General features: G+C 43.0%; 1 protein-coding gene across 1 annotated transcript in view; it reads left to right on the top strand.

Moving 5' to 3' along the window:
• The window catches only part of HSD17B12 (hydroxysteroid 17-beta dehydrogenase 12), a 162,679-nt gene that overhangs the window by 141,708 nt on the left and 5,253 nt on the right, over window positions 1-15,718 (top strand). The window contains exons 8-9 of the mRNA XM_077767467.1: window positions 4,364-4,445; window positions 5,949-6,014. Of these exons, the coding sequence (XP_077623593.1) occupies window positions 4,364-4,445; window positions 5,949-6,014 (148 nt within the window). The remainder of the gene's footprint in view (window positions 1-4,363; window positions 4,446-5,948; window positions 6,015-15,718) is intronic.

Below are 15,718 nucleotides of genomic sequence, written 5' to 3'. Positions count from 1 at the left end.
TTGCAAACTTTCTCCAGCAAAGCAGAATCTATATAATGTACTTGGATTGCTGGTTCTAATTATACGTCTGACCCCTCTGTTCCAGGATTCTTTTCTGACCTAGGACTCTGTTTTGATACGTTTCTTAGTCTTCTTGAGAGTCTCTTGGTGAATCGTCTTTACCAATTTCAGTGTTGTGGTTTACGCTTAAAAAAGAAAAGTAACGACCCTCCAGGAGCACATTTTTGCACTCCGTGATAAGAAATGGAAATAGGAAGAAGCGCCATGAATCTCTGTGCACAGTCCCCCTTGCCTGCCGTCAGACTCTCCGAATACAGTTAGCACCCTACACTGGAGTCCCCCCGCCATGGTCCAGTTCTTCACGGTAGCCTTACACCTCCCCCATCTCTCCCTGCATTGCGGGGCAGTGCTGGGGTACCCGAGGAAATCAGTGACTTATTCAAAGGAGACCCGTCAGTTCCTCTGTGGCAAGAGTATTTGTATAGAGCTGTAGACAAGGGTACAGCAACAGTCTGATGGAGTAGGGAGCATTTACAGAAAAATAAAGACTTGGCAATGTTTTTTAAGTTTGTTTTGAGAGAGAGTGAGCAGGGGAGAGGCAGAGAGAGAGAGAGAGAATTCCAAGCAGATTCCACAAGGTTAGCACAGAGCCCAGGATGCAGGGCTCGAACCCATGAACCATGAGATCATGACCTGAGCCAAAGTTGGACATTTAACTGACTGAGCCACCCAGGCACCCCAGCTTGGCAATTTTTTTGTCCAGATGACAATGAAGGAGGGTGTTAGGATGGGGCTGTCACAGGTCTGAGGGAATTCTACCAGACAGCATAGCTGCAGGAAGCTGTAATTACAAGATGCTGAATTTTATAGGCTTGGGTGAGTTTAATGTTTGGCTTGTGAAAGGGCTAGTGATGGAAGAGAATATATTTCTATGAAAAGGTGCTTCCTTGTCAGCAGTGGTGTTTTCTGCTTTGTTTTTGCAGTATTTCAGCTCTGGTGGGTCCTCGGTAATTTGCACTACTGAGACACCCACGTGTGGCTTTTGGCACATAAGCAGCGTGATGAATTAAGAATGTTATATCACAGAAAATATTACCCGATTTATTTATTTGGATGTTTGTCATAACAAACTGGAAATGTGCTGAAGTATAAGCAACATGAGCCTTCCTTATGAAACTTCAGCAGATACTGTTAATGTTCCTTCCAGTCTTAGAATTGTTCCCCAAGTCCTCAGAAAATGAGAGATTAACTAAGGTTCGGTTTTATGTTTGTTTTCGTGTGCCATTAAGCGCAGCCCATTTTGTCCTTCTGCTTGATCTAGCAGAGCTGTCGTGAGTCGGCCTGTGCCATGGAAACTAGTTTGACGTCACTAATTCTGCTTAGATGGAGGATTAGAGGCAGACGAAGTAGTTGATTTTCAGGACGAGTCCTTTGTGCCTCACAGTCCTGAATGTTCAGCCCCATCTCTGCATGAAGACTAGATACTGTATACAGTACGAGGATGAAGGCGGCGCCACCTGCGTGCTGTTTATGATTCAGACAAAACTAAGTTGAATGTTATTACCCTTGGAGAGAAAGAGAATTCAGTGCTGTTGTGTATGTGGGTGTGGGCGGAAGGCTTTTGCTAGGCAAATACGTGTGCTTCTTGTTAGCACAGACTTTTCCTAGAAGGGGTGTTTCTCTGCTGTCATTATGATACAATTATACATGCTACCATTTTATTTCCTGAGGTCTACTGTGTTCTCGCGTTAGACTTTGTTGGTCTTGGGTTTGTTTAATATACTCTAGAGTGCAAATACTGTGTTTTGAATAACGTTCACTCAAATTTTGCCTCTTCACGAAATCGAACTGAGTCCACCTCCCAGAAATTTTAATCAGGGTAGAATATTGGAGAAACAAAGATCTTAGTTGCCTCAAGGAGTAAACGATGAAAGGAGCATCCCTGAACAATTGCGACATATTTGATTATTGGTCTATTATTTTTTGAAAACGGGAAAGAAGTTTTTACTGTCTTTAAACACATTTTCCTGGATTGAAATCATTGTTTTAGGGAGTGTGTTTTGATGAGATCAAGATTTAATTTTTAAAATATATTTGATAACATGACATTTTAATTTGGGAAGACTTTTAGGTTGTATCTCATTTATGAGAAATGAAATTTAAAAATGTAAGATTTCTGTTCAAGGGCACATGTAGCCACCCCAGCCGATCTGAGTATAAGGGAGCACGTAATCCAGGTGATAAAAACAGTGATGTACTACAGCTTCAGTGAAAAACAGCATCATCTGCAACTAGCTTTTTTCTTCATTTGCTCTGAATGAGTGAGGCTATAGCAATTCCGGGTTATATGAAAAGTTAAAGGAAAATGCTGCCTAAAAGCTAGAAGGATGCATAGGGCTCAGGAAGGGGGTGCAACTTATTGTGATCTGGGCTTACTTCTCAGGAAGCATTCAGGCTTGCAGAAGATACCATAGCTCTCTTAGCTTGCACTTGATTGGGACCTGCTCTGAGCTTAAAGGCGACACATTACAATATATCATAAAAAGACTTCTCTCTCTTTCTTCTACAGATTTATTGAGATCTGTTTCACATACCCTAAAACCCAACCACTTAATGTATACAATTTGGTGGCTTCTAGTATGTTCACAGAGCTGTGCAGCCATCACCAGAATCGAATTTGAGAACATTTTCAACACCCTAAAAAGATAAAGATGTTCTAAACCTCATAAATTAATACTCCATTACCACTCTCCAGTAACAGAAGTGGCTTTTAGTCAATGTTGATCAAAGGGGTTTCTCACAAATAAAGATAAAATCAAAACCTTAGATCCTCATTGCTAATTACTGGTTTTTATCTTCGAGCGACAGGGTTCTACCTCCTGATAGACACTCTTACTCTCTTATCGATATTTGAAAACAAAAGGCTTTTTTGTCTCTGAGATGCAAGCAGAACACACAAGAATGATATAATCAATACATTGACTAAATATTTCCAACTTTCTTTAAAACCCTAATATAACATTTTTAAATTTGAGGTTTGATTTCTGTGACCAAGATGTGGGTGGAGTTCATTGCTTAGGAATGCGTATATGACTAATAAGGACTTCAGTTCAGAAATAAAAACCAAAGACAACTTGTTTCCAGTGACACAGTAAGTGGAGGGTCCAGACTCTGCTTGATGGTCGAAGTGGCATCTCGCCTAGAGGATGGCAGATGGACTGGGTGACCTTTGGGGATTATTTCTTTTCAGATTAATGTCTAAAATAAACTCAGATGCCATTTAATCATGTTTCTTTTATTATTTTGCATAAAAAGGGTCTGTGTAGTCCTTTTTAAAAAAAATACTGAAAAAATCGGTCTTGGGGGAGGTAAATTCAGACAAAGGACAAGGAGAGTCTGTGTGGAAGGAAAGGAACCTGACCCAGAGGACAGGAAGTAGGTAGGGTTGTTTGCAGTGGCTGAAGGGGACTGCCAGCCCCCCCCACCCCCTCCCCTAAGAAGAATGAGTTTGTGGGGGAAGAGTGGTTGTTAATTGTTTAAAATTCCTGAAACCCTAATTTGACATTTTACCCAACCCAACTTGCTAACAACTAGTTTATTTAGGGCATTGCTTTGCTCCAATTAACTTTCATTCATTAATCAAATTAGTAATTCCTGGACACTTTCTGACTTTTAGCTTTCAGTAGTCTCTGGAAGTTACAGTAGAAATTGACCTTTGTCCTTTGGCAGAGGATATGGTTGATCTCCTCTAGAGTCACATCACTTTTCAGTCAGCAATCTGTTTAGTGCCTGAATGAATATCTACAACCTAGAGGAAGCAGAAGGACAGAACCTAACCGTTCACTCATTGCCAGGAGGTTTTATCAAGTACCTGTTACATGCTCACGACAGTGCCGAGTGTTTGGAGGAAAAGTATAAGACAGCGGCTACGATGTCCAGAAGCTTATGGCTTGTTGAGGGAGAAAAGCATTTCTACACAGCAAGGTAGTATGTGATGATAAGCGAAAATAAAAGCATCAGAGGATTATGAGAGCATTTCCCAGAGTGAGGGTTCTTGGTGCTGTGGCCAGAGAATCTCTCAGATGGGAGAGATTAAGTCGAGGAGACTGTAGCTCGGATCCGGTCATGCCCCAGATTACTAAAACAGAAATGAGCTAATTGCAAACGAGCTATTTTTAGTTGATTGAGTTATGCCTCATTCACTGACTGGGCGTATCATGTGCTGATGAAAGGCAAGGGGTGATGTGTGTTAGAAAAACAGCTATGTTCTCCTGTTCCAGGCAGTTCTATGTCTCAATCTATAATTTACAAACAGTTGCATATGTGATTTCATTCTGCTGACTTGGTGCATTTTCCTTTTTAGATCTAAAGGGGCAATTCTGAACATCTCCTCTGCCAGCGGCTTGCTCCCTCTTCCACTGTTGGCCATTTACTCTGCAACCAAGGTGAATAATTTTTTAGTGAATCGTGTCAGAATAGGAATGAGGAATACTTTTCGCTCTGAGAAATAAGCATGGAAACTTCTTGAAGTTCTATTCTTGGCCCTTTTCAAATGGACTGGGAAGAACAGGGAAGGGGCACCATGGTCTAAGAACCACAGATGCTTTTTTCTCCTCTGGTGGTTCCTGGTACAGGCATGCCTCATCACATGATGTTAATGATTGGGGATTTGGTCCATGAAGGCGTCAGCTTCATCCAGCAAAAGTTAACCACGCTGCAGAGCTTAGTGGAAGAGTTTGCAGCCAGTCAGGACATAAATACACACAGTAGGCGCAAGATAAGGCTGGATGAGAGTGTGAGTATTTTGCCACATTGTTCAGAATTCATAGATACTTATTATCACTTCTGGAGTGAGACAAGAATTTTCTAGAACTCTCTATAAGCGGCCATAATTTTATACACGATCACCATTCACCTGTTCACATTACTAGTAGGAAAAATCAATTAGAACACATTTCCTGCTGCCTCTAGGGCCATAGCATCTTCATATACATTGTTGAGGCATAGGCTCCATCCCTGAAATGAAAATGACCATTGAGATGCTCCAGTTAAACAAGCTTTTAGGGAAAAATGAGCAAGACATAATCCACTAAGAACTTAGGATATGTCAGAGAAGGAAAAGAGCAAAACGCCTGCTTTCTTTTTCATTTGGCTCTTTGTCCACTGGAAACTCGTGAACAGTGACTACTGTGTTGAGAAAGCTTGGCGCTACGCCCCACTCCTGCAGTCGACTTGCTTTCTGTGTCTCTGAAAGATACAGAGGGGACGTTTCACGTGAACATCCTGCTTCCTGAAGCGATTGTGGGACTTGAGCCTCTCACCTGTTCCGCTCCAGGGCCACAAGACTGTTATTAATCGGGACCCTCGTGGAGTCATCATTGATACTTTGCATTTTAAGCCTGAGGCTGAGTCCATATTTGAAAAATGGTACATTATATTTTACAACAGATTTAAAGTTAAACTATCAGAAGGAGATGGGCTGTCACATTCATCCATATGCTTCTTGGATCTTGCCGTCCCCAAGGGCCAAGAGGAAGCTTGCTCTTTTCTTTTCTTTACTGACAACAGAATCCCTCCAGAGGAAAGTCGAATGGAATCCATACTGTGTTTCTGTCTGAATGGCAAGTGGGGAGGAAGAACCTGTCCTTTGTTACATAATAAAACATTTCTTCTTGGAAAGTAATTTTCTGAAAAAGAAGACCCTTTTCTGGTTAAGTCACAATTTGATCCAGAGATTCTGTTTAGCAAGAGAATACTTAATTTAGTGGCAGAGAGAAACAACCTGAGGCTTTGAGGTGTTTTTTAAGGTCTCTTCTGCATGTGAAATAAAAAGAGTGATTAGGAACTCGAGTGTTAAATGGTTAGTTTGTTATTTTTGTTGCCATGGCTACAAATCAGGCCGATTGATGTAACGTCCGTGTCTCCTTCCCACTCTCACCCCATCCCAGGCTTTTGTGGATTTCTTCTCTCAGTGCCTCCATGAGGAATACAGGAGCAAGGGCATCTTTGTGCAGGTGAGTGGGGGTTGTTTCAGTTGCCTATGCCTGTTTTTGTGTGGTTTCCACAGCAACTGTTGCTGTCTTGGCAACGAAAGAAAATCACATTCCTAAGGAGGTGAGTGTGACGTTAGCACACCGTTACAGACATGATTTCTTTTTCTTTTATGCACTTTAAGTCTAGATTAAAAAAAAAATTATCCCCTAGAATTCTTAAGTAGGGGTACTTAAAGTAGAACTAAGCGCACGCTTTTTTTTTTTTATACAGTTTTATTTTGAGAAAATTAGATCATCTGTATCTCTTTGCTGCCAGGTGTGCAAGGTGTATGGTAACTCTGTCCCCAGAGCCACTGGGTAACACCCGCAGGGTGGAGGGCTGAATAGAACTCACTCTGTGCAGAGCAAGGATGACCACGTGCACCCGGAGGCCTTTGGTGTGGTAGTGAGCTTTAGCTTTTTTTTTTAAAATTGTAGTAAAAGCACATCACAGAAAACACCATTTAAATCACATTCAAGAGGGGCGCCTGGGTGGCTTAGTCGGTTAAGCGTCCGACTTTCGCTTAGGTCATGATCTCACGGTTCGTGGGTTCGAGCCCCGCGTCGGGCTCTGTGCTGACTGCCAGCTCAGAGCCTGGAGCCTGTTTCAATCTGTGACTCCCTCTCTCTCTGACCCTCCCCTGCTCACGCTGTCTCTCTCTCTCTCCTAGAAATAAATAAAAATATTAAAAAAAAATCACATTCAAGTATTAGGTTCAGTGGCATTAAGTACATTCACACTGTTGTGTGGCCATTAGCACCGTTCTCTCCTGAACTTTTTCATCTTCCAAAACAACTGCTGTGTTTCTTACACAGTGACGCCTCGCCTCCCCCTCTCCCGGGCCTGCGCAGCCTGTATCCTACTCTCTGTCTGAATTTAGACTAGTGTGGGTACCTCTTATGGGTAAAATCATGCCATATTTGTCTGTGTCTGGCTTATTGCACTTCGTATACCATCTTCATGTTCTTCCATGGTGTATGGCATGTGTCAGACTTCCCTTCCTTTTAGAGGCTGAAGAACATTACATGGTGTACATACACTGCACTGTGTTTATGCGCTCATATGTTGTTGGACATTCAGCTTGCTTTCACCGATTAGCTGCTGTGAATTATGTGGCTGTGAACCTGAGGGGTACGCCTATCTTTTTGAGACCCTGCTTTCAGTTCTTGTAGGTTTGTTCCCAGAAGTGGAATCACTGGATCAGGTGGTAATTTTATTTATATCTGTATTTCTTTCCCTGAACAGCCTTTTTTCCCTAGTAGCTTACCTATTTCATACTCCCGCAACAACGCACCAGGGCCCCAGTTTTTTTTATATCCTTGCCAATACTTATTTTCTGCTTTGTTTTTAGTTTTTAAATAATAGCGGTCCTAATAGGTAGGAAGTGGTCTCTCATTGTGGTTTTGATTTGCATTTCCCCAGTGACTAGTGGCGTTGAGCACCTTTTCAGCCGCTCGGGCCATTTTATCTGTTCTTTGGAGAAACAGCTATTCAAGTCCCTCACACTTTTTTAATTGGGTCGCTTGCTTTTCATTGTTGAATTGTAGGAGTTCTTTATGTATTCTGGATATTAATCCTTTAGTAGATATATGGTTTGTAGATATTTTCTTCCACTCTGTGCATTGCCTTTTCACTCTATGGATAGTGTCCTTTGACACACAAAAGTTTTTAAATGTGATGTAGTCAGTTTATCTATTTTTCTTTAGTTGCCTGTGTTTTTGGTGTCCTAGGTGAGAAATCATTGCCAAATCCAACGTGAAGCCTCCCCCTATGTTTTCGTTTTAGAGTTTTATAGTTTTAGCTTTTACGTTTAGGCCTTTGATCCATTTTGACTTAATTTTTGTAGAGATCTTTGATTTTATTATGTAGCTAACAGATACAGTGCTGCAAAAATAGAATACAAAATATGAGAGGAAGCAAATGTAGGAATTTTCACGAGTATCTGTCTTAAGGCAGCTGTTGCTCAGCACGAAGAAATAATGGCTCACGGTGTTTCCATGCTCAGGCACGTTTTCAGCAATGCCGTGGGAGGAGTTTGCAGCTGTTACCCCTTTCCCGGTCCTGCCCACGACTTGCCCCTGCTGGTTCCCACACCCCCACTGTTCTTCATGGCTTTCATTACTGTGAGCCTAGTGTTTAGATTTTTGCATCCCAAAGCCCCAAATGATCAAGTATCATAATAGCTAGTATTTCAGGCACAGGGCAAAACCCGTTATACGTGTTCATTTATTTCATTTCGTCTCGTTATGATTCATAAGGTGGTGTGATTATCATCTTCTTTAAATGTATGGAAATTGGGGTTAGAGAGGTTAAGCCACTTGTCCATGTTGAGCCAGGACTCAAATCCGAGTCTGTCTGGCACCCAAGCCTTTGCTCCTCATCACTGGGCTCCTTACTTGAGGCCTTTAGGACAGTGTTGAACACATTGGATCCGTCTGTGCTTAGGGAGTTATGGAATCAGAAGGTGATTGGCTGCCCAGTTCCATTTCCTCCCTTGTATGCTTAGACAGTCAAGATGGCCCTAAGTGTCGCCTGCATCTAGCTTCTACAGCCTTTTATTCTATGAGTGGATAGTGTAGCCCAGTCACCCTCAGTGAGAGGGGGTGGACGATAGGGAAAGGTTAGATGAAGGTTTCCTCATCCTCCGGGGGCCATCTTGCAGTCCGCTTCCTCCACACCCTGACCTGGGGTCTCGCCCACGTGGTCCTTAGATGTCCTAGCCCTGTGGTGTTATTTTGATTTGCAGCTTCCCATAAATGTAGGGTACATTGAGGAACAAGACAGGGTTTTCGAGAAGCCTGAATTTTATACCAAACTACGGTGCTCCGTCTTGCCCCCGTGCTCGTGCTCATAACTGAAATCTGCTATGTAGAATGTGGTCTGTTTTGGTGACAAGGAAACGGTAAAGCATCCAAGGGAGGGAAGGCGCCACATGCCACACAGTGTTGTGTCATTTCCTCATTCTGAGGAGTCGGCTGTGATCTAGTTATTAATTTAATAATCTTTAAACACCTACTGAGACTAAGCGGGAATCCTGCAGCTGCATTGCTGGGTGACCTTCAGGCAGCAAGGCCAGGAGCTGGAAGTGTTTGAGTGACCGAAGGGCGCACCCGCACTGTGAGCACAGATGAGCGGTTTCTAACACCCCTCACAAACACCCCGAGCAGACGAGACTGTCTCCTCTCTCCTCCCCACAGCCTGTTTGCCTCAAAGATCTTTTCTCCATGCTCTCTGCCTGTTAATCTGGTGTGTCTAGAGCTACAACAAAAACACATTAGCATTTGTTTTTTGAAATGTTTAACTTTGATAAACTTGTTTTTCCCCAGTAGTGAATATCAATTATGTAATTTCATTGATCATTGTCTTCCTTCAGATAAATTTATTCAAGCTTTAAGTGCAGTGTGAATTTGGCGGAAAAATGAAAACTCACACGTTTGGGAGAGAAAGTAGAGTGGCCATTTCTGTGTGAGCGATTTCTGTGTGAGCACATCAGAACACCGAAGTGGAATAGAATCTCGTACTCGTTCTGACCAAAGGGACAAAAACATCTGGTCTAAATGAAGCTCAGAGTTAAAAACTGTTGGGTTTTCTTTGGTGGTGTTTTATGTCTGCACATTTTTTGGGACCAGGAGTGTTTATCGGCGATTTCTTCTTCCACTCCATGCCACGTTCTGTTTGCTGGGTGACATCGCTCCCCTTCACGGCCCTCCCGTGGCTGCCTGCGGGGTTCAGGGTTGGATCCAGACTCCATCCACAAGGCCATGGCCAGAGTGGACGTCGTGGTGCCTGGGTCATGCTCTGCCCTCGGCAGGGCCCAGGGTGGGCTTCTTTGCAGGCACGCCCTTCCCTCTTCACGCCCCCAGCTCCCCGTCTTCCAGAGCCTGTGACCCCTATCGTCTTTCAGGGCTCAGGCCACACTTCACCAGCCCTGGGGAGCCGAATGCCGGCATGTGCCATGCCTTTCCTTCTGCCCTCCTGCTTTTTATTTATACCTCAGCCTGACACGCTCTGGCCCCCTCCCGACCTCCCTTCCCGCTTCAATGTATTCTTGGGATCTGGATTTTTTTTTTATCTTTTTTGTCTCTGTGTTGCTAATGGCATGTGTGATTTGGGGCATTCTAGGGACCTGCCTTGTGCTTGTATCATGGAAGACTCTGCTTGTCCACGGCCATGCTTCACCATACACAGACACTCATTTTAAGGTTTTTTGTTGTTGTTGTTGTTGTTTGTTTTTAGCTTCTTCTCTTGCTCCCATATGCCTCTGGTCTTGAATTTTCACCCTCTGTATCTAGAGGACTTCCAGGCTAATGCTGTGCTGCCAAATTTCAGTTTCTTCTACTCCTTGGAGAGGAAAGCTATCTTTCCAGGTCTACTTCTGTGTGAATGTGTAGGACATTGTCCTTTAGGGAGAGGGAGAGAGTATGTTTTTTGAATTCAGGTTGTTTTATATTAATACCTTGTTAATGGTTTTTTTGTTTTGTTTTGTTTTGCTTTTGCTTTTTTCATTCCTACAATTTTGTGAGAGCAGTTAACATTTCCTTCCATGAATTCAGATTTGCCAGTAAATAAGCATTTTCTGGAAAGGCAAATAACCAGTGGAGACAGTAAATGGGGGAAAAAAAAGGTGAATTGGACATAAATTCTGTCTATGTTTTTGAGTTTTGAATTGAGGGTAAGAAGTTCATTCTTGAGTCAACCTTGTCAGAAGTGTGTTCTGTTGGTAAGGACTGTCTGTTCTCATTCTCGCCCTATAATTAAAGCCCAGTCAGAATTATGCTTAACTCTTTCAAAGAGCAAAATCCTAAGTGATCTGACTGGCTAGTTGGTGGGCCCCAGTACCAGCTCCTTCTGTACGCCATGTACCAACTGGCCACAGATGCTGAAAAAGTATAAGAAATAGGTAAGACTCAGACAGCCCCCTGAAACTATCCTTCCTGAACTCTTCTTCTGTAAAACTTTCACAAACCTAGTTTCTGAAAAACTTTTTATTCGGAAATAATTTCAAATCTACAGAAAAGTTGTAAGAGTAAGAATAATACAAAGAACACTCCAATCCACTTTACCCAGAGTCACTTAATGTTATGCAATTTACTCCATTTGCTTTATTATGGAAGAGTAAGTTGCACACATCATGGTTCTTTACCTCTGAATACCTCAGTGTGCATTTCAAAGAGTAAGGATATCCTTTTATGTAACCACAAAGAGTTATCCACTTCAGAGTTAACACTGATAAAATATTTTTATCTAATCTGCCATCTGTATCCCAGTTTTTGACTCCATAATAATCCTTACGGCATTTTTTATCCTCCAGTAAAGAATTCAGCCTAGGATTGTCTAGTTGTTTTCTCTCCGTGGTTTCCTTGAATCTGGAGTATATCCATAGCCTTTCTTTGCCTTTGTCACTTTGACATTTTTGAAGAGCACCTATTCCTCCGGCTCTTTTTGACTGAACATTCCTTATTTGGGGTTTATCCGATGCTTCCTCATGGTTGGATTCACATTACACTTTCCTAGCCACCATTGCACGTGTGAGTTTGTATCTTTCTCGGGGATCCACATCTCGGGACACGCAATAACCATCTGCCCTTCACTGCTGATGTTGGTTTTGTGGCTTCAGTCAAGGTGTTCCCCACTTTCTCTGCTGCATAGTTACTATCTTTTCCCTTTGCACTAATAAGCAGTCTGTGGGGAGACACTAGAAGACCATGCAGGTAGCCTGCACCCTGTCGCAGTTACCTCTAGAGTTTGCATCCTGTGGTGATGTCCCACAAACTTGCCTTCTGAGGGGGGTTTTGATGCCAAAGAATTCATGAAACGCTGCCTGGATATTTGGTCCTTTCGAAGCAAGAAGTCTCAGCTTCCTCCATCCAGGCCATGGCTTTTGTTTGTTTGCTTTGTTTTGTTCTTAATATTTTTTGTTTGCTTTGAGAGAGAGTGCAGGAGGTGGGCAGATGCGGGGTTCGAACTCCCAAACCCTGGGATCGTGACCTGAGCCAAAGCCAGACGCTTAACCGACTGAGCCACCCAGGCGCCCCAGGCCATGGTTTTATGCAGACCACATTAATCACTGGTGTGTGTAGGGGCAGTGAGGAAGGGGCGCTGTGCTTGGCATCAGTAAACCAAGGTTTTAGTTCTGATATCGCCAGTCAGTGGTCATCTGACCTGCAGAAAGCTGCTTCATTACTCTGAGCCTTAGTCTCCCCTTCTGGCAAATGGGGACAAAGGATGGAGTGTATATAAGAACACCGGAAACTGAAATGACGCACAAGTGAGAAGAAGAAAGAAATTTGCATTTTTTTGGAATATCTACAATATGCTCCAAGTTTTCAACCATCTTGTTATCTTACTTGGTCCATTTGACAAATAGGAAACCAAGAATCAATAGGAGTCGTTTCACTTGCCTGAGGTCAGTCCAGTTTGTCACACAGCGAATGCCAGCTCTTGGACCTGTCCTTAGCTGGGCAGGGAGGCAGCAAAGGTGAATCGGAGCCTGTCCTCAAGGCTCAAAGCACACACAGAACGAGAAGACAGATCTTTAAACACATTACAAAGACAAAGGATAGCGGGTCCAAAGCTTCAGTCACAACATATTTAGAGTGCGCCTAGTAGTCTGGTAATTGGGGACACCGTGGCAAAAAGACAGAGACAGACAGGTGTGGTAGCACTTGCACTTAGTGGGGAGACAGACGAGGAACAAGTAAACAGATGCAGGAATGGGATGGCCTTGCAGAGTGATAAGCACTATGAAGAAACCAGAGAAGGGCCATGTGCTCCAGAATGTTGACCTGCGTGGGGAATTTACTGAGCTCTGGATCTGTAGCTAGGCCCTGAGCTAGCTGTCAACACAGAGCCCGACGCGGGGCTCGAACCCACGAACCGTGAGATCATGACCTGAGCCGAAGTCGGACACTCAACCGACTGAGCCACCCAGGCACCCCCTGGGCGCCCTTCTTTTAAGTTACCACCTTCCAGTGCTTTGGTCCTCTTGGGTGGTGAGAGTTGGTGGCTTTGTTAATTCAGCTACATGTAGCTTTTAATCAGAATAAATTTAGAAAATAAATAAGACACATAAAGATGAGGGAGAAAACAAAATTCAAGTTTTTTTTTAATGAAAGAAGATATTTTCTCCGTTATATTTTGTTAAGTATTTTAGAGCTTAGAGTTATCATCCAGATCTACTGGGCTTCAAAGAGCTAGAAAGCCAAATACTGAGAAGTGGCTATCAGGATTGAAAACAGAATTCTTCATCTATTCTTCTTGTTAATTGCCAATGCCAATAAAAGAAGGTAATGGAGTGTGTCTTTGTTAGTGCAGATGGGATCTAAATAGAACTATAAAGCAATGTAATTCTCCCAGGAGATAATCGTATCTGGTCAATTGCACCAGCTTTGAGAAATGGCTTAAGAACAGTAACATAGTCCTGTTCGGATCTGTGGTCCCCAATCCCTTCCAGCCAGGTGACTCTCCATATTTGTCATTGATACATCTTCCTTGCTTGGCCCCTTAAAACAGTGTTGCCCCACAAGAAGTAAAAACTTAAGGGGGATGGAGTGCCTGGGTGGCTCAGTCGGTTAAGTGTCTGACTTCGATTTAGGTCGTGATCTCACAGTTCGTGAGTTCGAGCCCATCGTCGGGTTCTGTGCCGACAGCTCAGAGCCTGGAGCCTGCTTCGGATTCTGTGCCTCCCTCTCTCTCTCTGTCCCTTCCCAACGTGTGCTCGGTGCCTCTCTCTCTCAAAAATAAATAAAACATAAAAAAAAATTTTAAACGGAAGAGGTAGTAAGTCCAGAAAGAACTAACATACCCAGGTGGTTACCTCAATAGTCATTCTTTATAAATACGGCATTCTTACAAGCTATAAAAATTCAGCCAAGATTTTCTTTCTAAATTTATCCTGAAAAATAGAAATATTCTAAAACTTAGAAAGTAATTGCAAATACATACCAGGGATCAAATTCCACATTCTTTACCTGACAGTATTTTATTTAATCCTCACAATAGCGCAATAAGGAGGATGCTATGGCCCCCAGTTGCAGAGGAAGAAACTGAAGCTCAATATGTTGGTCAAGATCAGACACCTGGTACATGGTCAAGGCTGTCTGATTTCAACCCTGACATTCCCCCACCTCATACCCTACTGCTTCTTTCTCTCATATTCCACATTCAGACCGTTGGGGAATCCTACCAACTTTAGTTTATCCTTGAAACATACCCACTATCCAACCATTTCCTGTCTCCACCGCAGCTACCAGTGATTTAAGCCGTCACAATCTCCTGCTGTGGACATTCTGCAGCCTCCTTCCTCCTCAGCCTCCCGATGACCCCAGTCCGCTCCCAGCAGTCACAGTGATCTCTTTAAAGCTAAGTCAAGGACCTTTTACTTCTCTACTAAAAAGTTCTCCCATGGCTTTTCATTTCTTTCAGAGTAAAAGCATGAATTCTTAGGATCTACCATGTTCTGATTTCAGACGTTCTACATTATCTCCCCCCCCCAGTTATTTCTCTGGTTCTCTTGCAGTTCCTCAACTACTCCAAGCACATATCTACCTCAGGGCCTTTGCACTTGGTGCTCTTTCAGTCTAAAAGGATATTTACCCAGATAGCCTTTTCGCTAGCTCATATGAGCAAAGATTGAAATCTTTGTCATCACATCAGAGAGGCCTGTCTTGATCACCTGCAGGAAGAGCTGCTATCACCCCTGTTGCTATTCAGGTTTACTTTTCTTTTTCCTTCTTACCATCACCTCCCAACATAGCATACATTTTTTTTCACTGTTTGTTGGTAGTATGTGGGCCCCCACCTCCACCCCAGGTGTAAGCTCTGTAAGATTCGGGACTTTCCTTTTGTCCACAACCCTATTCTACTGCCTGAAACCGTGTCCTAGTAAGTGCTCAGGAAATATCTGTTGTTAAGTAAAGGTTTTTTGTGATATTACTCTGTTTTTCCTTTTGTTCTGTGAATGTTAACATATAAATTCCACATATTCGGAAGTAGATCATTTGTAAGATTATCAGCCAGCCAGTGTTTATCAAGTATTTTCTTTGTACAGGGGCACCTGGGTGGATCAGTCAGTTAAGGTCCAACTCTTAGTTTTGGCTCAAGTCTCATAGTTCACGAGTTCAAGCCCTGCATTGGGCTCCATGCTTACAATTCAGAGCCTGCTTGGGATTCTCTCTCTCTCTCTCTCTCTCCCCCCCCACCCCACCTCTCTTTCTGTCCCCTCCCTGCTTGCTTTCTCTCTCTCAAAATAAATAAATAAACTTTTTTTTAAAAGGGATTTTCTTTGTACAGAACATACAACATTTTAACTCCTTCATTTGGGGCTTAGGTGTTACGGTTCATAGATAATGTTCCCATGGGGCCTTTGCTCAACACCATGTAGTCCGGGATCTCTGCACCATCAGTGATTCCTTTTTCCTACCATGTTCTAGGAATTCCAGGTACTGCTACCAATGAGATAAGCAGCAGCCTTTTTGTGGAAAAGCTTATTTCATGGTCTGCAAACCCCAAAGCTTGGATCTGAGTATAGAGTTAGATCTTCTGGGGGCAATCATATCCTGAAATGGAAGGTAAATACACAGATGTAAGGAGAAAAGATTCTCTACAATGCCTCACACGAGCCACAGCTTCTGCCTTAAGAATGTGAGCCAGTCACACTGGTGCACATAACGCTCCTCAAAGGCAG

Source organism: Crocuta crocuta, unplaced genomic scaffold (genome assembly GCF_008692635.1).
Source record: "Crocuta crocuta isolate KB4526 unplaced genomic scaffold, BGI_CrCroc_1.0 scaffold330, whole genome shotgun sequence".
NCBI lineage: Eukaryota > Metazoa > Chordata > Mammalia > Carnivora > Hyaenidae > Crocuta > Crocuta crocuta.
The sequence above is the reverse complement of the archived record's forward strand: the minus strand, read 5'-3'. Positions and strand labels throughout refer to the sequence as shown.